The following is a 25,398-nucleotide window of genomic DNA, read 5'->3' as shown; positions in this document are numbered from 1 at the left end:
ATTTCCAACATTCATTGTCGATGTCATGCTCAGCAAACAGATACATGAAAAAAGGCCTACAAAGAGAGCATGCATTGGCAAAAATAGGGTCTCTTGTTCTAAACCTACAATAAGACACTTGAAAGAAAATTTTGTGCTTCAAGTTATCATTTATTACTACTATATTACATGGCCACTTCAGTTAAAAGAATGGAAGATGTTTAATATTGACCTGCAAATTTGGTCAAAGCACAATACTAACTTTACTGAAAACAAAACTACATTTAGTGTTCTTCTTCTCTGTTAGCATGTTCATGTTTATCTATGCATGCAAAAATGTGCCATTTACAAATTTCTCTCTGCTCCCTTTTTCCAGTTGAAGCACAGCATGTCAGACATTTCAAGGGCAATAACTATAAGAAATGAACATAGCCAAGAAACCAGGTCAGAACCCTATTTGGGAATGGAACCCTGGTTACTCATGAGATGTTACCATAAATGGGATAAACCCTGTAACAGGAAAGATTTAGAGCATGAAGGGCAGAAGCAAAGACAGAAAAGAGATAGATATGAGAGTAAAAGAGGGGGTGGGGTGGGGTGGGGTCGGGTGGTGAATACCCAGCTAGGATAATGGATGACTTGCTATATGGTTTATTCTGCTCTGCAGTGGACTCCCTGCCTAATTACTTTATTCCTGTTCAAAATGTTTTTATCCTATGAGCAAAATTTATATTTTCTAAATTTGGAAATAAGTCAGACAAGTGTGGTCTAATCTTTAACATCTTACAGAATGTAGATAAGGCCTCAAATAAATTATATCTTTTAAAGCAAATATTTATTAGACTTTGTGTAAGCTAAGTCAAAGCACTATCATTTGCAGCTACAATAATTTTGATCAAGGTACATATGCAAAAATTTTCTTTATTTCTTCATTTACACACCTAGATTTCTCTTTGTTTTCACCTAAGACCAAATCTTCTATCTTGCCAACTGGATGATTTTACATTTCAGTCCATGTAAAGCATTCCGCTTCATCATTTCTTTTGCTGCTCTAATCCTCTCATTCTGAGCTACTTCACTTGCAGATGGAAATTCATTCTCTTCACCAATGACATTAGTGGGTGTCTCTCCAAACATTAATTCAGAAAGTGCAAATCTGATAAATTCATTCCACAAATTATTAATTATGTTCTTCGACTACTGTATGTGGGTGGCCCATGCAAAATGTTTCTGGCTTCAGTATATTCTTCATAATATATTCATTTCCTTCATGAGCCTTCAACACACATTACCACGTGGAAAATATGCAGAAATTTTTATGTTGTTAATTTTGTACAGACCCAAACAGTGCCCACATTTTTCGAAAATTATTTGTGGCTCATTGTCCAACAAGAGTGATTTTGTTTTTCCCATATTGTAAAAATAATCCATTTCTAATTTTTCATCTATGGTTTTTGTGTTTGCTCTCTTTATAGGATAAAGTTTGAGATATTTGGAAGACATGTCTAAAACTGCAAAAATATGTCTACAGTCTCCTGTAGATATTGGAAGAGGCAATCCATGGCAATTAACTCTGTTGATTAGTTGGGAAGAACTGAATGCATTAGGTCTTTAGATGGTACCCCAGCCATTTTCACCCTCTCATGGTTATCACATTTATTCTATCTCTTTTTTTACTCTTCACACAGAATGATAAAAGTAACTGTTTCCTGTATTTTGGCTACAGATTTCCTAATATTGTAGTGGCCATATCTTTCATGAAGGTAGTCAATTAATTCATCAACAAGTTGTTATGGAAAACATAATTTCTACTTCTGTTTGTCTAAAGTTTTTCTCCCATAAAATAATACCTTTATATAAAACACAATGTCCTGACTGACTGGCTAATCATAGCCTAGCCCAAACCACTATGGATAGAAACCTAAAGTTTGAAGAAGTTATGGATCTTGCACTATAGGCATCATTTACGAAAGGATTATCTGAAATTCTGCTCCTCAGGGAATTAAATAGGGGAAGAGAGGCTTTTTGAGAATACGAGAATATCTCTATAAGAAGACAAAAGGCATGATTAACAAAAACTTGGACTCCAGCTACCAGAATCACTTTTTGGTCAGAAGTACATTTGGAATAGACCATGCTTATATGGCCTCATTCAGCATGAAGAGCTTAGAAGCTGTTGCAATTTGTGAACAACATAAAACTATGATTAATTCAAAACAAAAAAAAAAAAAAAAAAAAAATCTGCAGACCATACAGTCTACACAAGTGAAGCTGTGGGTGCTAAGCTAGTCCTTTATGTGTTGTATAGTATTGTCTTACTTTTGGTTCCCCACTTAAAATGTGATATTGTTTAAATAGTCTTAATTTTGGATCTTCATCTCTTTACAAATCTATGTAATTAAGTTCTCATCTTTTACTCCCTATAAATGAATAAAAACCTAACCTGTCATATTGTCATCATTACCATTATAATTCCTTTTTCCTGGTCGAATCCTGGAATGAGCATCAGCAAAAATATTATATTTTCCTTTAATATAACAAATTTCAAGATTAAACTGTTGGAGATACAAAGCCCATCTGGTAAGTTTAGGATGTTTCCACCTGCACTGTTGAAAACAACCCAAAGCTTTATGCTCCTTACAAACTATTGTCTTGTGAGCCAATAAATAACAATCCAATGTTTGAAACTCATAAAATACTAGTAAAACCTCTAATTCTGAAATGTATGAGGGTAAGTCAATAAGTATCTGCAATTTTGTTCCATCTGCCTTCAGTTTTGTTCTTTGGCTCTGTGTGTTCATCAGCCACAGGCATTGTCTTTGCACTGTTGTGATCTAAAGATGGCTACACCACTCTGTATGCCCCAACTGAAGGTGTAGCAAGAGTGGAAATTCATAGAAGACTTTCAGCACAATAGTTTGTCATATGAAGTGTTTATCAGGGGATTGAAGAGTTCAAAAGTGGTAGAACATGTGTGACGGATGAGGAATGAGGCACAGGCACCCCAAGTGATGCCAATATTAAGCAAGTCCGTGCCTCAATTCTGAATAACTGGAGAGTGACTGTGGAGGATGTGGCGAACCGTATGCAGATTAGTCATTGTTCTGCATTTGAATGATGTCAGAAGGTGTTCTTTTGTTAATGAAAATACATATCCATACACCGATGCCAACAACTCTCAAACTCTTCGGTCACTGTGTTCAGAGGTGTTTGGGCATCCTGTATAATCTTCCAACCTAGCCCGGTCAGATTATCACATGTTTGGTCCACTTAAAGATGCTTCAAGAGAATATCAATTCAGCTCTGATCACCAGATAAAGAAAGCAGTCTTCACATAGCTTGCTACACAACCAAAAACCTTCTTTGGAGAGTGTATCAGAAACCCTGTATAACAGAGGACCAAGTGCATTGAAAAGCAGGGTCACTATGTTGAAAAATGTTATCAGTAAAATTACATATTCCTGTTGTAATAAATTATTAGAATTGATTGCAGATACTCATTGACCTATCAATGCCATAATTCTTTTCATAGGCCTGCAAAGTTCTGCTTACAATCACAACAGTCCGGGTTTCAATCTCCAAATCAATTTGTACTAATTGAAACATTTTTACCCCTGAATCACAAAAACTTGTGTTTGCACTCATACAGAAAGGTAAGGTGTTTCAAGAAGATAAAGTAACTTACAGTCACTAATTCTCTCTCTAAACTTTGAAAAGCTTCCTTGCAGTCCACAGTCAACACATCCCAAACAAGGATTGTTGAATGATGATTTATTATGTCCCAAAAATGAAATTTCCTCTTTTTACAAACTCAGACTTACTTATGGGGCATGCTGAAAACTAATGTCTCTGACTTTTTTATGGGAAAACTCTTAATGCTTTCTAAACAAAAAAAACTTTATTAATGATCTAAAACTTTATTCTTCATGTCTGCATATTTAATTCTCAATCTAGTCAAATTGGCAAAAGAACACATTTCTACCAATGAGAAACCTGTTTTTTGATAACATCACTGATGAATGTTTGACTTTGTTGACAGAGGCATAACCTCATCCCACCTTGCACTGCTTCATCACTATCAAACTGAAGTCCTCAAAGGTGTTCTTTAAGTTTTGGGAAAAGATGAAAATTGGATGATGCCAAATTGGGACTGTATGGAGTATGACTTATGTTTGATGGCAGTGAACCAGACACATTGAGTTGTTGCAGATGTCACATCACCCATGTGAGGTCTGGCATTGTCAGGCAGAAAGAGGTGCTCCAAGTGTCCATGAACTCATGAATTCATGCTTTCAGTTTTCTGAGGGTCTTGTAATACCTTTCAGATTTTATGTTGGTGACTTTAGGAATGAATTCCAAATTCGTCACACCTTGAACATCACAGAATGCTGTTGAGTATGACTTTCCCAGCTGATGTCATGGTCCTGCACTGCTCTCGTGTCTGTGGTCAAAATGGTGAACCAAACTTTTATTTCCTGTCACAATGTTCCTGCCATGTTACATGCTACAATTATGAGCCCTCTAGTGACAGACCATTGCAACTTATTTCACTGAAGTAGGAAAGTCTACCAAGTAAAGTGCATATTGAGAATGGAATACAAAATTCAGAAGCTTTACTTTACAGCACCACATCATAATTTTAATTTCATTACCCATCTCTGTGCGTAGCTTTCAGAACCTCATCCAAATTTTGCAATGCTGAAACCTAACAGAATGAGAAACTATAGTATCATGAACATATAAACAGTTTCTATGTTAAACAACTCATCACCTAGAACTTTATCAAGGGCGCTAATGGAAACACAAACAGACAAATTTAGTCTAAAAGGTACCAAACAGTAATCAGAACACTTATGTTCATGTAGAAAAGATGAATGGGCCTAGATTCTTTTCCAAAACTAAAATTCTGATAGCCACATGCTATTTCACAACAAGTCAACAACCCAAATTGCATAGAAATTTTGTAAAATTTCATCAACATTAGCTGGTCTGTCATTTTGTCTCAAAAGTATTTCATTTTATTTTCTAGTACCTAGAACAACTCTAACACTCCCATTTTTCTTTTTACAGCTGCTGAATGAGTATTATATCTACTGTTTGAATGCTCAATAATTCTACAGGCCAAAATTTTTACAATTTACTTTCTCACAGCTTTCTGCTTGGAAAATGGAATAACATAAGGCTTTCTGATAAATGGTTTTTGTTCTTTAAATTTCAAATCACACTCAAAATTCTTCACTAGACCAGACTTGTCAGAAAACACTTTACTATTTTGCACTAACACTTTCTCTAAATCATTGTTTTGACTTACTGTTAAACCTTAAATATTCTCTTTTATTTTCAACAGTGCTTGGTCCCACTGTGATTTATCTCTATCACTTCCAGTACCTGAGCATCTCAATGGAAAATCTGACTCAATATGCATCTCCAAATCCATTTTCTGTAGAAAAGTCACTTCACACAAATCGTCACTGCACACAGAATCAAATTTTCCACTGACAAAATCAATTTTCATATTCCGCTTACATAAAAAATCTGTAGCCAAAATTACATCTATGTTGAGATCTCACTAAAAATTCATAAATTAATTGCTATCCGGTCAATTTAACAGTTAGTAATACTACTTACTTGATACTTTCACCAATTTTCCCAGTGGCATCTACAATTCTTATTCTTGACACATGCATAACTAAAATTCCATCACTATCTGTGAAGCAGATTAAAAACGCTTCTGATATTCCATTTAATTCGCTCCCACTGTCCAGCAGACAATATATTCTGTTTTGATATTAGCCGCAATTGCAGGATACCATACCTGCGCCTGCAGGAGTGGCCATATACACTCCTGGAAATTGAAATAAGAACACCGTGAATTCATTGTCCCAGGAAGGGGAAACTTTATTGACACATTCCTGGGGTCAGATACATCACATGATCACACTGACAGAACCACAGGCACATAGACACAGGCAACAGAGCATGCACAATGTCGGCACTAGTACAGTGTATATCCACCTTTTGCAGCAATGCAGGCTGCTATTCTCCCATGGAGACGATCGTAGAGATGCTGGATGTAGTCCTGTGGAACGGCTTTCCATGCCATTTCCACCTGGCGCCTCAGTTGGACCAGCGTTCGTGCTGGACGTGCAGACCGCGTGAGACGACGCTTCATCCAGTCCCAAACATGCTCAATGGGGGACAGATCCGGAGATCTTGCTGGCCAGGGTAGTTGACTTACACCTTCTAGAGCACATTGGGTGGCACGGGATACATGCGGACGTGCATTGTCCTGTTGGAACAGCAAGTTCCCTTGCCGGTCTAGGAATGGTAGAACGATGGGTTCGATGACGGTTTGGATGTACCGTGCACTATTCAGTGTCCCCTCGACGATCACCAGTGGTGTACGGCCAGTGTAGGAGATCGCTCCCCACACCATGATGCCGGATGTTGGCCCTGTGTGCCTCGGTCGTATGCAGTCCTGATTGTGGCGCTCACCTGCACGTCGCCAAACACGCATACGATCATCATTGGCACCAAGGCAGAAGCGACTCTCATCGCTGAAGACGACACGTCTCCATTCGTCCCTCCATTCACGCCTGTCGCGACACCACTGGAGGCGGGCTGCACGATGTTGGAGCATGAGCGGAAGACGGCCTAACGGTGTGCGGGACCGTAGCCCAGCTTCATGGAGACGGTTCCAAATGGTCGTCGCCGATACCCCAGGAGCAACAGTGTCCCTAATTTGCTGGGAAGTGGTGGTGCGGTCCCCTACGGCACTGCGTAGGATCCTATGCTCTTGGCGTGCATCCATGCGTCGCTGCGGTCCGGTCCCAGGTCGACGGGCATGTGCACCTTCCGCCGACCACTGGCGACAACATCGATGTACTGTGGAGACCTCACGCCCCACGTGTTGAGCAATTCGGCAGTACGTCCACCCGGCCTCCCGCATGCCCACTATACGCCCTCGCTCAAAGTCCGTCAACTGCACATACAGTTCACGTCCACGCTGTCGCGGCATGCTACCAGTGTTAAAGACTGCGATGGAGCTCCGTATGCCACAGCAAACTGGCTGACACTGACGGCGGCAGTGCACAAATGCTGTGCAGCTAGCGCCATTCGACGGCCAACACCGCGGTTCCTGGTGTGTCCGCTGTGCCGTGCGTGTGATCATTGCTTGTACAGCCCTCTCGCAGTGTCCGGAGCAAGTATGGTGGGTCTGACACACTGGTGTCAATGTGTTCTTTTTTCCATTTCCAGGAGTGTATGTAAAAAACACTATTCCATTTGAGTCCATAGACATATCATGGCAATGCACTGAACAGATATTTGAATGTTGTGCAGGGCATTTGAATTTAGTAAAACTAAACTTCTGATTGTTGTTCTTTATAGGTCTCCTAACTCTCACTTCAGAGCATTTCTGCTCAAGCTAGAGAGGGCTCTTGATTTATTTTACAGGAAGTACCAGAAATTATTTATATGTGGTGATTTCAATATTTTTTGTATATATGGTGATGCAAGAAAAAGGATGTTGGTAGATCTCCTAAATTCATATGATCTGATGCAGACTGAGTTTTTTCCAACTAGGGTGCAGGGGAACAGTAGCACAGTAACAGACAATATTTTTATTCATTCTTCATTACTAGACGGGGCATTCTGTTAGTAAAAGGGTGAATGGCCTCACAGACCATGATGCTCAAATTTTAACACTAAAACACTTTTGTACTCAAACAAATGTCACATATAATTACAAACTATGTAGGAAAGTTAATCCAACAGCAATAAACAGTTTTTCAAACATCACCAAGGAAAAAGAATGGCAGGATGTTTATAGTGCCGATAACATAGATGACAAATATAATGCTTTCCTTAACACATTTCTCATGCTCTTTGAGATTTGCTTTCCATTAGATCATTCTAAACGGGGTACTAGTAGAAAAAGGTAGCCTGGGTGGCTGACTAGTGGGATAAGGATATCACATAGAATAAAGCGGGAATTATATCAAAATGTTAGAAGCGGTCACAATCAGGCTACAGTAGCCCATTACAAACAGTACTGTAAGGTGCTTAAAAATGTTATTAGGGGGGCAAAGATTATGTGGTATGCAAATAGAATACCTAATTCACAGGATAAAATTAAAACCGTATGGTCAGTTGTGAGGGAAGTGTCTGGTCAGCAGCACAAGGTAGACGATATAAAGTCAGTTCATAGTAAAAATGTTTCTGTTACTGATAAATCAGATATATGTACAGTATTTAACAATCATATTCTGAGCATTGCCAGTAAATTAAATAAAAATTTAGTTTCTTCAGGGAAACACATCACACTCTTGGCACACGCCTTTCCGAGACTGATGTCTGAAATACTCCTCTGTGATAGACACAAGCTGGAGACTGAGTCAATAATTAAATCACTGAAGACTAAGGACTCTCATGGATATGATGGAGTGCATAGTAGAATATTAAAGTACTGTGCTGCACAAGTTAGCCCTGTTTTTAGCCATATTTGTAATTTTTCCTTTAGGAATGGTCAGTTTCCTGAACGATTGAAGTACTCAGTAGTATAGTCACTTTATAAGAAGGGAGAAAGGGATAATGTAGACAATTTTAGGCCTATCTCTGTGCATCAGTGTTGGCTAAAGTTATTGAAAACGCTGTGTATGTAAGGATAATTAATCATTTTATGGCACACAATTTGCTATCAAATGTACAGTTAGGTTTTAGAAGTCATTTAACAACTGAAAATGCTATATTCTCTTTTCTCTGTGAGATACTCATATAAGAAAAAAAGAGAGATACTATTCAGTTTTTTAGATTCATCTGTCTGTTTCTAAAAGTGGTAGCGGGCGGATGTGTGATGAGTTCTGCTGTATTGGTATTGTTCAGAAGCGTATATTCTAATTGTGTGTTACAAAATATTAAAAACACTTATCGAGATAGCAAAGTTTAATCATTCAATCATGCTGACAATACCCGTAACACGCCGAGAATCCTACATCAGAAGGATCAAAGGTAACAAGAAGAATTCGCACGAGCAGAGGAGGGGCGATCAGTAGCCAGTATTTCCGTACCAGTCTCCAAGCATAATAGTGGTAACAAAATGGATGTACTCAAATTTATGAATGTTAGCTGCTGAATATATGTATGTAATCCTCAAGGTCTGTTTATATTAGTGTCAGTTAAGGTTCTCCCAGAATACGAGTACTTGCCAATCCCTTTTTAATCATTCTTTAAGAATTTCCCTTTTAATTATTTAAGCAGCAAATTTGACCGTTCAAAGGACGGCGCCGAGTGGAATATGTACAGACCTATCAATTGTTGAGGTGAAATTTTTTTTTTAGATTAATGATCCATTTTTATCATTACAAGAAACTAATGAGGCCTTTGTTGCATCTGTTACATGTCCGTGAGATTGTAAATATTAACAACTTGAAGAAGCAAAGTAAATTTAAATACTGCCTACAAATGAGACGCTACAGGAATGCTGATTTCAGCAGTGAAAGTAGGAAGCTGCTACGCTGTAAGCTTATATGGATATGCTTGACGCTTTCTCTCTTGTAGTAAATAAACTCTTTTCTTTCCAATTGATATCCTTTATGGAAAGTGCATTTCTCTATAAAAGACAAAAATCTCCATAAAGTAACCCTTAAGGTACAAAATAATTGTTCTCTAAGACTTTATCAGTAGGACTGCATCAAAGAATACTTAGGTTCATTAATGAAAATGCACATAAAACTGCTTTAATTGAAAGATACCAATACAAACGAAATTCTGGTTTTGGAATATTTTTTCCTTCTTTTCATAATTTTGTTAAACACTGTTCACAATGGAGTCAGAGGAAATGGCCATTGTTGAAAACTCATTACAAAATGCAATGTGCCAAGACGTCGGAAATCCGCACTTGGCAACAGTTGAAAGGAACACGCCAACTCCTGAACTGGCTGATGAATACCACAACAACCAGGTTGGCAACCCATTCTTAAAAAATTATGACACTGGTGAAACAACTAATCATGATGTCACTTTTATGAGACTCAATGAGACAATTTCTCAGTTCTCACTGGGAAACATTTTTCCAAATAGCGAAACTGAAGCGCGCACCAGCAAAACTTCCTCTGACTATTTGCTCACTATGTCGAGAACCCAAGAGCAGTAAACAGTTCAAAAAAGCAATGTAAATACTAGTGACACAAGTCATGCAACTGATTAACACAACAGCTTACAAAGCAATAGTAATTTCAAGAAAGTGTAACACAACAGCTTAAGAGTGTAACACAACAGTTCAATGAGGTGAGCAAAACTACTGTACAACAAAACAAGGCATTTAATGATTTCAAGAATAGTATTAGGCAACAGTTCAGTGAAGTGAGGAAAACTGTACACACTGAGTTACCTGATAAACTATCCAGTAAGTTCACAGAGTTGGGTAAACAACTAAAACAAGAAATAATTACCGACATGTCTCGCAACATAAATACGTTAACAGAAAAGGTAACATCTGTAGATTGTAAACAGGAACAACTTGCAGGTGAGTTGCAAAACCTTAGTGAATGATATTCTCAAATTCAGGCGACGCAATCCCAAGTGGATGCACCAGTAAAAAATGTGATGAACACAGTCAGCGAGCTGCAAGACATATGCAAAAACCTACCTACAGAAATACACAAGTTCAGTCTAAGAGTATATCATTTAAGTTTAGAATCAGAATTGGCAGAAAACAGAGAGATAAGTTATGTGCAGATGTAAAGGAAAGAACTGAAAAAGCTGAAGCATGGATGCTGGATAAGGGCAGCACCCTTGCTGAAAAGATAGTGTCAGAATGAAAAATTTATGTGGACACTATAGAAGAAGCTCTAAAAAAATAAGTAAAGCCAGCTTCTAGCTAAAATAGACTCAGGTTTAAAGGAAGGAGAGGAAAGGTTGTGAGGTAGTGTTGCTAAAACTACTGACATTCCAAAAAATATGTGACAGAAAACAAACCTATGCTCCTGGAGGAGTTAGATACCTTCACTGGTTACCCACAATACGGGGTTAGCCCATTGAAGGAAAATTCCGAATGTTGCATTATGCAACAACACTTGCCTGTCTAGTAAGTGCAGTTGCCATGCACTACTCTGCAAGCGAATATTTACCCATTTTTCACTGACAGCACAGCATGTTTGTCAACATTACTCACTGATGAGGGATTACTTAAACTTTGACAATTCCCAGTATTTACTTCTGAAGGGAAAAGAACACACCCTGTGGTCATGTTTTACCTCATACCTGGACCTGTTCTTCTATGGACTATGCACATGCATTGCCACAACTATGAACAGTTTGAGAGAGCATTTCTGGATAAGTATTGGTCTGAGGCTGTACAAGAGAGGTTCAGACGTGGAGTATTTAACCCAGCCCAAATTAATAGCAAGTATGGAAGCTTAAGGGACTATTTTGAAAAATATTTGAATAAAACCAGATACTGGATGAACCTGGTATCTCAAGTAGATGTGCTGAAAATTTTAAAGAGCCATCTTACTGCCCACACTAGGTAAAAACTTATTACCAGCCCGGAACATGACACCGAATACTTTCTGTCTGTACTGGACTCAATAGATTTAATATATGAAAAGAGACCAGTACAACAGAAGCTAGTTAATATGCCGATAGCAACACAGAGATTTACAGACCAACAAGTAAATAGCAGATTCATAGTACAACACGGATGGCAACCTTACCCGACACAGACCTATGGTAATGGTAACGGTAATCACAATGGCAATGGAGAAAGCCATAAACACAAAGGTGGATACAAAAGAAATTGGCAGAAATTTAGCAAAAACAATTACACTGGGTAGTAGTTTATGGCCAGCCTATACAATACGTACAGATACAAGCTTCTGGCAATAATCAGCTGATCGCTTGGCAAGTGCCAAACAATAACAGGCAACCGAATAACCTATAAACAGCAGGATTCAGCCAGCAAAATAGCACACATATGCCAAATAACATGCTAAGGCAAAGAGAATTTCAGTTGAGAGCCTCTCAGGACAATAATTGGTGTAACCAAACACAAAGGGTCAAGATAGTGGAAGTTACACCTAACCCAGAGGTTGATGCCACCGCGATGTCGGAAAACTTGAACTGGTCACGGTAGACCCCCATTCTGTAACCTTGGAAGGGAGTGGGGGCATGATATTGACTGACACTTGCTTCGTCAGATACAATCAAGGTAGTGATGTGAAAGATGATGTGTATCAAAGCAATAAGGGTACGCAGAAAAACCTGACAGAGGGCAAGGTATAAGTTACTATTAAAGCCAAAATATTTGGCCTTGATGTACCCATTATGCTTGACACAGCAGCTATGATTAATTTGATGTCATAGGGATTCTTTCAAGAATTGAAGAAACATGGAAGTATACCCACACTGCCAATGCAAAATTGCAAGGTACAAACTGCCACTGGTCAGAAACCGAAAGGAGGACAGTTTTCTGTATGATGCAATTTTTTGATAGTAGAGAAATTAAAAGTTGACTGTTTAATCGGTATGGATACATTTAGGACATACCAAGTACAAATTGATATAGGAAAGGACCAATGTCATTTCACTGTAAATAACCAATTATTTGTAATAGACCTGATCAGGGGAAGTACTAATAGTTGTAAAACTGAAGTTACTCACGACCTTGAAGTTCAATTGGTAAATCCCATAGTTATGCTTGTCAACACATACAATAACAAACAGTCATCAGCAGAAGAAATAAATATTGACACAGTAAACACAAAGGTAAGTGAATCAAAGTGCTTGTCTAAAGAACATCATGTGGAACTTAGGGAACTGATAATTGCTTATGTACATGTATTTGAAAAAAGACCAGGTATTATTAAGGATTTCGTGTACAAAATGGAAGTGTATTCTCACGAAACTTTTGTTCTATGTCATACCCTATACCAAAGACAAAGAGGGAAGCAGTAAGAAAAGAGATTAACAGGATGCTTGAATGGAACATAATGCAACCATCATTATCCCTTGATTGTAGTCCTATCTTGGCTGTATGTAAGACAGATGGCATGGTGTGCTTGGTCCTTGACGCATGTAACATTAATAAGATTATTGTACCAGTCCAAACACATTCAGATAATTTAGAAGAACAACTTGTGAAATTCCACAATGCTAAATTTCTTACTATAATTGACCTCCAGTCTTCATATTGACAAATAAAACTACATGAAGAAAGTTGGAAATATACTGCTTTTGTATGTGGGGGCACAAGCATCGAATTTCAACTATTACCATTTGGCTTGAGCGTAAGTGCACATGTATTTATCTCTGCACTTGATAGAATGCTAGGGCCTGAGCTTCTGAGTAAGGTAACAATATACGTGGATGACCTTTCAGGTGTTACACCCACTTGGGTAGAAAATTTAAGATTAATTGAACAAGTATTGAGCTGTTTTTCCGAGTATGGAGTAACAGCAAAACTCAAGAAATCTAATTTCGGACAAGAATAAATAAAATTTTTTGGACATATAATCTCTTCAGAAGGCATACTGCCAGATCCTAAATAATCTGATGCCATTAGGAACTGCCCTATTCCACAAAACAAGAAACAATTAAAGGCATACTTAGGCCTAGTATCATTTTTCAGGAAATTCATCCCCAACCAACTTATGAAGAGTGATGCTTTACTCAATCTTCAGAAAAACAGACCTTAGATATGAGACAAGCAATGCCAAACCAACTTCAAAAACATCATGCGAGCCTTATTAAATGCTAATATTTTATCTCAACCAGACATGAAAAAAGAATTTTGCTTATGCACCTAAGCATCTTCTCATGGTCTGGGTGTATGCCTTTTTCAGATGGTAGAAGAAGAACGAAATCTCATCCCTAAAGTAATTAGCTTCACCAGTCACACCTTATCTGAAGCTGAACATTCATATTCAGTCACAGAGTTTGAAGGTTTGGCTGTAATTTGGTCCTTTAAAAAGTTCGAATATTTCCTTTGGGATAAGTGCACAAAAGTGTACTGTGACCATCAGTCCCTATCATTTTTATTAACTTGTAAATTGTTGCACCGACAGATAGCCAGGTGGTGTATGTATCTCCAAGAATTCAATTTTGAAACTGTATACATAAAAGGAAACCAGAACATAATAGCTGATGCTCTTTCTCGACTACCACAAGGCTTAGAGGAATTCGATGATCTTTAAGAGCAGGAAGGTGAAATAAGTGCTATGTTGATGGAGGACAAAACACTCTGACCATACTATGTCCACAAGTGCAAACATATGGAGCAATTACAGCAGGAAGACACATGCTGGTGTGAGGCAAGAGCAAAACTAACACACAACGGCGATGAAAAATTAAAAAGGTTTTTCACTATTCACAAAGGTGTTTTGTTCCATAGGAAACCTCAGGGACAAGAGAAATAGTGCATGTGTTTGCCAGAGGAATATGTGGATGATTTTATCTTATACACACACAATACTTGGGGCCATCATGGGACTACAAAATGCACTAATAAAATAGCTAAATGTTGTTATTTCCCCAACCTTAGATGAAGAGTACTACAGGTGGTAAGAAAGTGTATTGTCTGCCAGGAAACAAAACATTCTAACATCTCCAAACAGATAGAACTAACCCCACTGTGGTTAAGAACCCTCTAGAAAAGGTACCATTAGATTTGGCTCGATCCTATCCCAGAAGTAAAAGGGAAGTAAAATACATAGTAGGCCTGTATAATATTTTCAATAAATACATAAAACTGTATGCTATACAGAAAGTTCCAGCCAGTTCAGTAATAAGATGAATTAAAGACACTTATTTTGGAAGAGTAGGAAATCCAGAAGTCATGTTAACAGATAATGCCTCATATTTTGTGGGATCTAAATGGGAAGAGTTTGTAAATTCCAACAGAATCAAACATGTTTCAGTATTCAAATTTCATCCCAAAGTGTCCCCCATAGAAAAGGTGTTTAAGGAATTGAAGAGGTTTGTGAGGACCTGTATACCTCAGGGATGTGGCTCCTTTCTTACAAGTTGTTAATATCCATCCCCGTACATCAACTGGATTTACAACCAATTGCGAACAGGTAGATGAATGGGAAAAACCTTTCCCCAAGATACCAATACTGGAATTATCACTGGATGATAAAATACGACAAGCAGTAATAAACCTTGAAACCTGCGCTAAATATAGGAAAGGAATTTACAGCAGAAAGCTGAAATGCACAACAGTTTTACATAGGACAAAAGGTGTTACTTAGAACTCAATCCAAATCCGAAAAAACTGGAAAACTGAACCATAAGTGGCAATTACTGTACACTGGACCATACATAATTACCAAAATCTCCTACCACGGAGCATATAGATTGGCACATGTGAACACGGGTACAGACAAGGGCCTATACCCTCACACAGACTTGAAAACTTTTATATATTGAAGAAGAGATTATGCAGCCATTTGTACACCTCTAAGTTGTACATAGGTATAGTAATATTAAATTTAGGATGCTGGAAAATCACATTCCAGAATTTATGTTTTAGTTGGTAAGGAAAACTTTTGTTTAGTTTTTTTCTTATATGTCAAATGTATAAATGATAAGGTAAGTGGATGTAGCAAGGAAGAATTTAACTTTTATGTGTCTAGGGATGATGATACTTTGAACACAACACTTACCCTTGCATGTAGTCCAGTTGCAAATGAATGAACGAAGTTGTGAAACACATGCTAGTGCGCACTGCAATACACAACTCGCTGCAATGTTAGTTGTAACAGAGCGATGCAGTGCATGCGCATTGGTGAGAAAGTTAATCAACAAACTGCAAGTGTGTGTATGCCAGACACAGCTGAAAGTGTTGGGGCACCCAAAACAAACAAACCCTATGAGCTACAGTCTGCACTAGCAGTTTTAAAACCTATTGCACAAACTGGGACATAGAAAATTAAGGAGAGTCTCTACCACAACTACGACTATCTGCACAATACACACAAAAAAAATTAACTAAGGGATTATATACATGGAATGGGATCTTGAACTACGAGGTATTTAATGAAGTCACATTACTATGTACATTATATCCATATATTTACAAATGTAAGTATTGAAAGTACATGCACTGATTGTAACGAAGGGGGCCAGAAAATCCCTGCTGCAGGTAAACAAGAGAGTACAAAATGAGTGACAAACTGAATAAGAGATCATACCATGCTGATAATACACTTTATCTTTCAGATTTAAGGTAAGTAGAGATGCACACGTGACAGTAAATGAGATTGTGATAGCATGACTGCACACTGAAGTAAATGAATACATGCTCGAATATACAAACGATGTATTAGTGACCATCGAGCCACTGTATACTTATCTATGAAGATTTACTTTTAAGTTAGTAGAAAGTTTTTTCTTCCAGGGAACAATGCATCAACACATACTAAAGTGAAGTAAGATAAATGCTTGTCGAGTGTTAGGTAGCATATAAACATAAGAAAGGGCCACACCACGAGTTAATATACTTGTAAATTTATGATATGTATGAATGTGATAGTATGAAAATATCTGTAGAAGAATACAGTTGCAGTATGTCACATATGACGATGCTGAACACCACCACTACCAAATAATCAAGAGGTTGAAACCTAACTACTGTGAGCATCGACTACTCATGAAAGTGACAAACACATAACTTACACGAATTTTTTTTGTACATGTTTGCTACTTATATGAACACAATTTTACACTCATTGCACATAACACATAGTACTGATGATACAACTCTGTATGCCACAGCATATGAAATGGTTGTCCTTTATAAAATGAACATAATAAGTAAATATTGAGGTGCACTTTAAAAGCTGAGTAAGTATTTGATACGATTAGTATCATCAACTCTGCATTATGTCTATAAACAACAAACTATTTTGTTCTAGAAGTCTAGTAAGAGACGTAACTGACCACATAAATGCCTTTCCATGAAATTTCCTCAACCCTGTAGTGTGTAGATCCTTCCCGGAGAATGCTAGAGAGGCAAGGCCATGCTTAGTTATATAAGCAGCACATAAAATCTGTTGTAGTGACAATTGTTTGCTTTTTTTTTAATTGTTTGAACTTGATAAATATGCTCCAACAAGAAGTCAGAGTGAATTGAAATGAAATGTATGTCAATTTATGCCATAAAAGAAAAGAAAGAATCTATTATTATATGAATATTATGTAAACAATGTAAAAGCAAATAAGAGTAAAAACTGTACTCATATAATTGGAATTGAACAATGTAACAGAATTATAATTTAACAGAATGTACTAAAACAAAATGACAGTCAGACTGTAATGTATATAAGCAACAATAATGGCAGATCAGCAAATGAATAGGATAAGTTTCATCTTGTAGTTGTAATTTTATTTATTTTTTTGTCATGTGTATATTATGTGGAAAGGACACGACAGAAATTTTTGTGTAATTCAATGGTATGATACATTCTCAAAAACAAAGTGCAAAAACATACAAAACTTGCCTCCAAAGTGTTAAGCGTGCATGTGGGATATGTGGGTGTGCGTGTGATGAGCTAAAAATGACAATACTTCATGTAACATGAATTTTCTGTGCTCGGCAACATTGTAGAAGCGGCAAGAAACTCACCTTGTTGCCGTATGTCGGATGTATGGCTAGTATTCCCATTGAATAAGTGTGAGCAACAAGATGAAATACTTTCCTCGGGCTGCTGATATGGAAACCACTTGTCAGTGCATCAAAGATTTCACAAAGGATCACACCGCTGAACAAGAGTTTCAGAATTTGGTGCAGTAAAGACTATGTGGATGCACAACACAGGCAATCTGACTTTGTATTAAACATGTGAAGCTGAGCAGGAATGGTAACAGACATCTAGCTGTCCATGCAAGCTTTGCAAGCTAAACTCTGGGCAGATACTGACTGACAATAGTGGGACTATGTGTTTACAGCAAACACTTTGTTAGGAGGGTTACCAACCCATAAAAAGAGAAATAAGCTCAAACACTGTGCATCTCTGTATGATGTCAGTGCACAGTGTGGGGCAATTGTGAAGAAACATATTATTTTTTCTTTCTTTTCTTTTTCCCTCATCCTTAATAATAATTTTGTACCATAGATAACATTGATATAAACAACAAGAGAGATTTCACCCCTCTTCTTGTGTTTAATCACGTCTTTGCCTAAAAGGTGTGGCATATGAAATACTCATTTTGCTCTACATAGATCGAAAACTGAACAGTACCTTCACAATAAAAGACAATAACTTATAATGCAGAGATTCTCAAACATCCTTACCACTTAATTTTTAAATAAAACACGTTCTTTAATGTCCAAAATATCATCCCTGCTACTATGCTTTAAATTTGAGTTCTGAACTATTTTGGAGAGCTCTTATGTTTATGGAGTACTCCTATTTCAGTGATCAGATAATCAGCAAGTCCAATGATTAGCAAGACAAGCACACCATACATTATTAACACATGTACCAAGTTATGCACTGGGACATAGGCAATTATGTAACTAAGTAATTCGATGTGGAACTGTTATATACTGCCTCCTCTCTTTATCAAGAAGGTGACTCCATAAATATATTGACTTGTTCTTGCTACACCGCAACTGTTCTTCCACAGTAAACATTACCACATCCAGCAAATTAGTTATACTACTACTGTATCCCTTGTAACCTCACAATTTCTTGTTCCACATATCTTTCTCAGTGTTTCTCCAATTTTACATCAATCTACTCGTAATTCTTACATCATATTCACCTACTTTGTCATCACAGTAGTAAGCAGGTGAAGCCCTTGACACTTGGGTTGCAGGTTCCTATAATATTACTCCAGTATCATAATCAGGTTCACTTTTAACAAATACTTTATGTTCATTTTCAAATTTCAGTTCTTCTTTCCTATCTTCAAACACACAATCATTCAGCTCACTCTTACTGTTTACTATTTGCACTTCACTGTCAAACAGACTGTCTCATTTTCTTTTGCCACTCATTTTGTCAAACAGTTAATCACACTTAAATAACAAAAAATTATTACTCCAAATTCCATGAAGGCCTTGGGAGAACAGGGGAAAGCAACAGACCAAACCTGCTGTGGGTCCCTCGTCACTCATAAATTAGGGCCAATGAACAAGCTGATACACTGGTGAGGACAGGCATGACTTTTTCCTTCCTAGTGGAGTGTAGGCCATATACCAATTTAACCATAGTTTACTGTTATTGTCAGTTGTAAAATGATATGAAGAAAAAAACTAACACTATATTCACAAATTAACTGTAGATCTGCAGCTATTTTATATGTTTGTTTAATAATTTCATGCCTTCATTCTTACATTGTTTGCACAATACCTGGTTCTCCAAAACACCAGATAAAATAGAAATTTCATTTATTTCAAATTCTCACTGGCCATATTTATAGTATTATATTTATATCTTATAGTGTTCAGTTTCTTTTGGGAACAAGTTTCCTTGGATGTAGCAGTAGGGCTGTTGAGATTGGGAGGCACTGGTGAAAAAACAGATGATAAAATCATTTTTCAGTGTTTTTACACTGTTTTCTCCATTTAACACAATGTTTCAATATACTATTATTTTTCCTAGGCATTTTATAATTATAATTCTACTATATGAGGAAAACATTACTTTCTCATAATAATAATAAGATGTTATCACCAAAAACCACATGTATAAACACAAGCATACAGAAAGAAAGACACAGGACAATTTAGAATTCCATGAAGTCAAATGATACCAGGTTAGCCAACTCAAAAAATATCCTTCTTCTACTTCATATTTTGTATGAATAGAGACAAATCTGAAATGACTTGCAACAAGAAAATTTCTTCATTTGGCAGCCAAGGCTGAAGCCATATTGACTTCTAGCAGACAAATTATTGTGCAAACAATTATTTTTAAAATAAAATAAAATATTTCTAGCCGCTATGAATAAGATTTGAACACCATTTCAAAATGAAATTCTAGAGATTCAGGTGGGGAAAATACTATGTATGTACATAAATAACTGTTATATGCTTATTTATTGGAATTACTGTAATTATATCTTCTAAACAACTGAGTCATTCCATATGCTAATGGTACATTTACCTGAATCAATGTATCTTGACAAAAACCAAATATATTCCTTCTAGTTTTGCTCCTTATAGTTTGTGGAATATAAGAATACTACAGTTACAACTGAATGTTTGGCATGAGCACATTCAAAATCAAGTGATTATTGGTGGCACTTACTGTCAGCGAAGGAATAAGGAAAGCTTCTTCTTTAGGCACCTTCTTATATTCACCAGTTGTCAGTCCTTTACTCACTGCCTAGAATGACCAAGAAAAATTTTGGTAGTCAAGAAATTTTGAACTAATTATGACTGATAGGGTTCATTGTTTACCTTGACAATTTTCTTCAGGGATGATGATATTTGTTCCACAGCCAAAATATACTTCCGTTTTTTTGGAAAATCCTCTAACAATAGATAAATCAATCTGTAAGAATAAATACAAAAGTCACTCATTTATGCATAGTTATTCAATGGATGACTTTTTCCTTTAACAGTTTATGTTAAATAAATGAATAAATGTGATTAAAAATGCAAGTACTTGTGAGGAATGAAACTTACATGAAGCAACTACATAGAGTCTTATTATAGTAAGCGATTTTTTTCATAGGAAGTTGGGGTACTTCATGTAGAATATGTTCACAGATTACCAAATATTTGAATTAATTAAGAAATACATTTGATGGTACCCTAGAAATGGAAATATAATTAATATAGCCACAGGTAATATACCACTAAGAAGTGGGATACTGACCACTTTTTCAGTCAGTGTTACTTGGATCTTTTCATGCACTTGAAGACTTCATGAGATAAATAGTTTGGTTGAGGTATAATTTAAGATGATACAGGGGACAGACAGTGAACTGGCATAATCATGTGCAGTGGAGTGAAGATAATCTACATTATTTTACAAAAAAACAAGTCAATGGACCAAGAATGAAATGTGCAACTTGTTATTCAACTTGTTATGATGGAAGAGAGCAGATAGATAAAGAGTATGTGCATGCAATAGATGTAACTGTGTGAAATGTTCTAACACACTAAAATGTTTGCAGACAGGAACTTGAATTCATGCTATTGCTTTTTGTGAGCAACATTGTAACTCAATTAGCTATCCAGGCATCTCTCACATCTACAACTACAACCTGCCTTTGACTATCCCCTATTTTAAAATTCCTCAGAAGCTCTCTGGCATATCTTGAGAACAAAGGAGAAGAGATATGGCAAGGAAACAGGTCAGCCACAAAACAGAGTTTTCTTCTCAAGTGAATATTTCATTCTTCTGCAAAATACACTCCTGGAAATTGAAATAAGAACACCGTGAATTCATTGTCCCAGGAAGGGGAAACTTTATTGACACATTCCTGGGGTCAGATACATCACATGATCACACTGACAGAACCACAGGCACATAGACACAGGCAACAGAGCATGCACAATGTCGGCAATAGTACATTGTATATCCACCTTTCGCAGCAATGCAGGCTGCTATTCTCCCATGGAGACGATCGTAGAGATGCTGGATGTAGTCCTGTGGAACGGCTTTCCATGCCATTTCCACCTGGCGCCTCAGTTGGACCAGCGTTCGTGCTGGACGTGCAGACTGCGTGAGACGACGCTTCATCCAGTCCCAAACATGCTCAATGGGAGACAGATCCGGAGATCTTGCTGGCCAGGGTAGTTGACTTACACCTTCTAGAGCACATTGGGTGGCACGGGATACATGCGGACGTGCATTGTCCTGTTGGAACAGCAAGTTCCCTTGACGGTCTAGGAATGGTAGAACGATGGGTTCGATGACGGTTTGGATGTACCGTGCAGTATTCAGTGTCCCCTCGACGATCACCAGTGGTGTACGGCCAGTGTAGGAGATCGCTCCCCACACCATGATGCCGGGTGTTGGCCCTGTGTGCCTCGGTCGTATGCAGTCCTGATTGTGGCGCTCACCTGCACAGCGCCAAACATGCATACGACCATCATTGGCACCAAGGCAGAAGTGACTCTCATCGCTGAAGACGACACGTCTCCATTCGTCCCTCCATTCATGCCTGTCGCGACACCACTGGAGGCGGGCTGCACGATGTTGGGGCGTGAGCGGAAGACGACCTAACGGTGTGCGGGACCGTAGCCCAGCTTCATGGAGACGGTTGCGAATGGTCTTCGCCGATACCCCAGGAGCAACAGTGTCCCTAGTTTGCTGGGAAGTGGCGGTGCGGTCCCCTACGGCACTGCGTAGGATCCTACGGTCTTGGCGTGCATCCGTGCGTCGCTGCGGTCCGGTCCCAGGTCGACGGGCACATGCACCTTCCGCCGACCACTGGCGACAACATCGATGTACTGTGGAGACCTCATGCCCCACGTGTTGAGCAATTCGGCGGTACGTCCACCCGGCCTCCCGCATGCCCACTATACGCCCTCGCTCAAAGTCCGTCAACTGCACATACGGTTCACGTCCACGCTGTCGCGGCATGCTACCAGTGTTAAAGACTGCAATGGAGCTCCGTATGCCACGGCAAACTGGCTGACACCGACGGCGGTGGTGCACAAATGCTGCGCAGCTAGCGCCATTCGACGGCCAACACCGCGGTTCCTGGTGTGTCCGCTGTGCCGTGCCTGTGATCATTGCTTGTACAGCCCTCTCGCAGTGTCCGGAGCAAGTATGGTGGGTCTGACACACCGGTGTCAATGTGTTCTTTTTTCCATTTCCAGGAGTGTATATGCCACTGCAAAAGGTCCTTGCAGATTAAAACTGAAAGCCTTACTTGGACATAAGTCTGAATATTGGCCTTACAAGGATTAAAACTGAGAGCCTTACTTGGACATAAGTCTGAACATTGGCCTTACAAGGATAATGCTTGTTGAGCTCAGCCACTAACAAAAATGAAGCAGAAAAATATCTTCAGTGCATTATGAAATTTTTGACTGTGGTTAAGTGTGACAATATGCAATGTCCCATTCATGGTTGGCTGCTTGTAACAATACACTTATTAACCACTACATACGATTTTAAAGATTAAATTAATTTTACTACACTGGCTACATGTACCAATAGTGTGAGCATCAGACATGATGTATATGCCAGCACGGCTATTAGTTTTGTAGATGCTTACACCGTCTAGTAGTAAGAACTACAAGAAAGATGGCAGGTTTCAAAAATATGCTACTGTATGATGTTACCACCTAATCACAAAGATTGCAAACAATTAAGTACTATACTTACTGTGTTATATTTCAAAGACTATTTGTTCATCATTAAATGTTTAGCACTTAAATATTATTATGAGTAAGATAAATAAGTAATTGTAATTGTAAGTATACAAATGTAAATAAAAGGAGTAACAGTTACATGAAATTAGCAGTTATGTCAGGAAAATCACTTACAGACAAAGATGGGTTAACATCCCACCTTTTGAGGAGCCTTTCTTTGTGAGTTGTAGTTTGAGATCATCTTTGCAATGTTGTGCAGTGCAACAGCTCATGAACACATATGGACTCAGCCTCTGATAAACTGTGTTTAAAATGTTACTTTTGAGTCTTCAAATATATCACAACTGAACAAAGATGTTGTGGAAAGTTTCTGCAAGTATTTAGCAACCAGCTCATGGGCAGATGAAATGAACATTGCAACTTATCTTATGGCTGCTGGGTTTTAGCAACACAAAGGAAACAGAAAAATATATCCATTATGAGCTGTTGAATGGAGGTAATTATTTAATTTATTGCAACTGTAGAAATTATGTAGCATTTACAAGTGAGTCAAGAAACTGCTCACTATGTTACTACAGGACTTAAGTATTTCTGCTAGAAGTGTCCTACAATCAGATAACTCATTAACAAGAAGCTATCATGCTATGTTAAGTCTTTATTTTGTGAAGCCAAGATGTCTAAAGTGAGGAGATTTTATTTGACTAATTATCTGTTTAATCATTGGAATCGGTCTTTCATGTTTCATTACGTAAGTAGTGAGTGTATCCCAATATTATGTTCCATGAGCTTAAAGTATTTCATGTTTAACAGCTACTAAAGCAGAAGCTTTCAAATTAATATTTCCTGTTATCAACCAAAGCAGAATATTTTTATAAATAATAAACCAGCTTGATGTAGGAAATGTACCGCGTGATGTGACAGATACAACAAAGCTGACTTCAAAAGGTAAAATGCCTAATTCATTATTAATCAGTAGAGACACTGTGGTGAACAAACTGTAGTAAAAACATTACTGTCATAAAGAATTTTATGAAGGACAATTACATTTGTAGCATCATTATCGGTTACTGCAGTAAAGTGAACTACTGGAAACTTTCATTTATAAAATTAAAGTGTCTCACACTAATAATTAAGTGGCCACACAACACAGTGAGCATTGTACCCTCTGTGCAATGCAATTTAATCATATAAATAATTACTGGATACTAGTTATGTAAATGTACTTTATTCTGGTGTGCTTTACACGATAACATTGTATGTGAGTTTAAGTGCAGACTAATTCAAGTACTTCAACTAATCTATTCCATTTGTCATGTTTTTGTCCAACCACAAGTCGTCTGAAAATTAGGAAGCAATTTTCAGTACAATTAGCAACTTCTCCTCTATTCACAATAAAGTTCTAATTAATTATTTCATGTGTGGTAGCTTCCTTGCACAATCTTATTGTAAAGTTCATAGTGTAATAGTAATTACTGAGCAGCTACTGTTCCCAATTATTACCACTTCAGTTCGATGCCTCATGAACAAATAAAATTTATTCCTAGTTATGAAGGGATTAATTAACTGAAATGAAATGGTAGCTTCACAAGCTACGGCATTTTGGCAGTGAAATGCCAGCAGTGTGTTCTTCTACTGCAGAGTCCAAGAGTCACAATAGCTGATAATTAGCTGCAGTGGAAATCAGTGTCATGTTGACAAGTAGCATACTCCCACCACACTTTGTTATTTTCTTTAGGTGCAATATGCCATTTTAATGTACAGTACACAAACTTGCTGTCACTTTTGCTATCCCTCTCCTAGAAGACAGTAGTAACCTGCAAGACACACACCTCCCTTGGTTGGCCATGCATCAGGCATCATTTGCATGAGTGCCTGCAAGCCAAACAAGATCTGCACTCAGCTAGCATGCTAGTAAACATTAACATGCTGATTTGTTGTCTATAGAGTCTCTGGTGGGTGCCATGAGAGGTGTGTTTCCGCAGCAACTGGGCTGTGATCGCGGGCACTGTGTTCCTTCAACATCTCATGTGCCCTCCAGCAGCTCGTGTTGTACCCTTGTACTGTAACAGTATTAGGTTGGTGCTCAACTGTGGATCAGCAGTTTGGTCTCAGCTGTTGAACCACTTATTTACTTGAGC

The 25,398-nt window shown here is 37.9% G+C and overlaps 1 protein-coding gene across 1 annotated transcript in view; it reads right to left on the bottom strand.

The window, feature by feature from the left end:
• The window catches only part of LOC126163715 (adenylate kinase 7-like), a 129,885-nt gene that overhangs the window by 25,239 nt on the left and 79,248 nt on the right, over nt 1-25,398 (bottom strand). Inside the window, exons 7-8 of the mRNA XM_049920185.1 lie at nt 20,387-20,480; nt 20,235-20,312 (exon numbers count right to left, since the gene is read on the bottom strand). Of these exons, the coding sequence (XP_049776142.1) occupies nt 20,235-20,312; nt 20,387-20,480 (172 nt within the window). The remainder of the gene's footprint in view (nt 1-20,234; nt 20,313-20,386; nt 20,481-25,398) is intronic.

This window comes from Schistocerca cancellata, chromosome 1, assembly GCF_023864275.1.
Source record: "Schistocerca cancellata isolate TAMUIC-IGC-003103 chromosome 1, iqSchCanc2.1, whole genome shotgun sequence".
NCBI classification, from domain to species: Eukaryota; Metazoa; Arthropoda; class Insecta; order Orthoptera; family Acrididae; genus Schistocerca; species Schistocerca cancellata.
The sequence above is the reverse complement of the archived record's forward strand: the minus strand, read 5'-3'. Positions and strand labels throughout refer to the sequence as shown.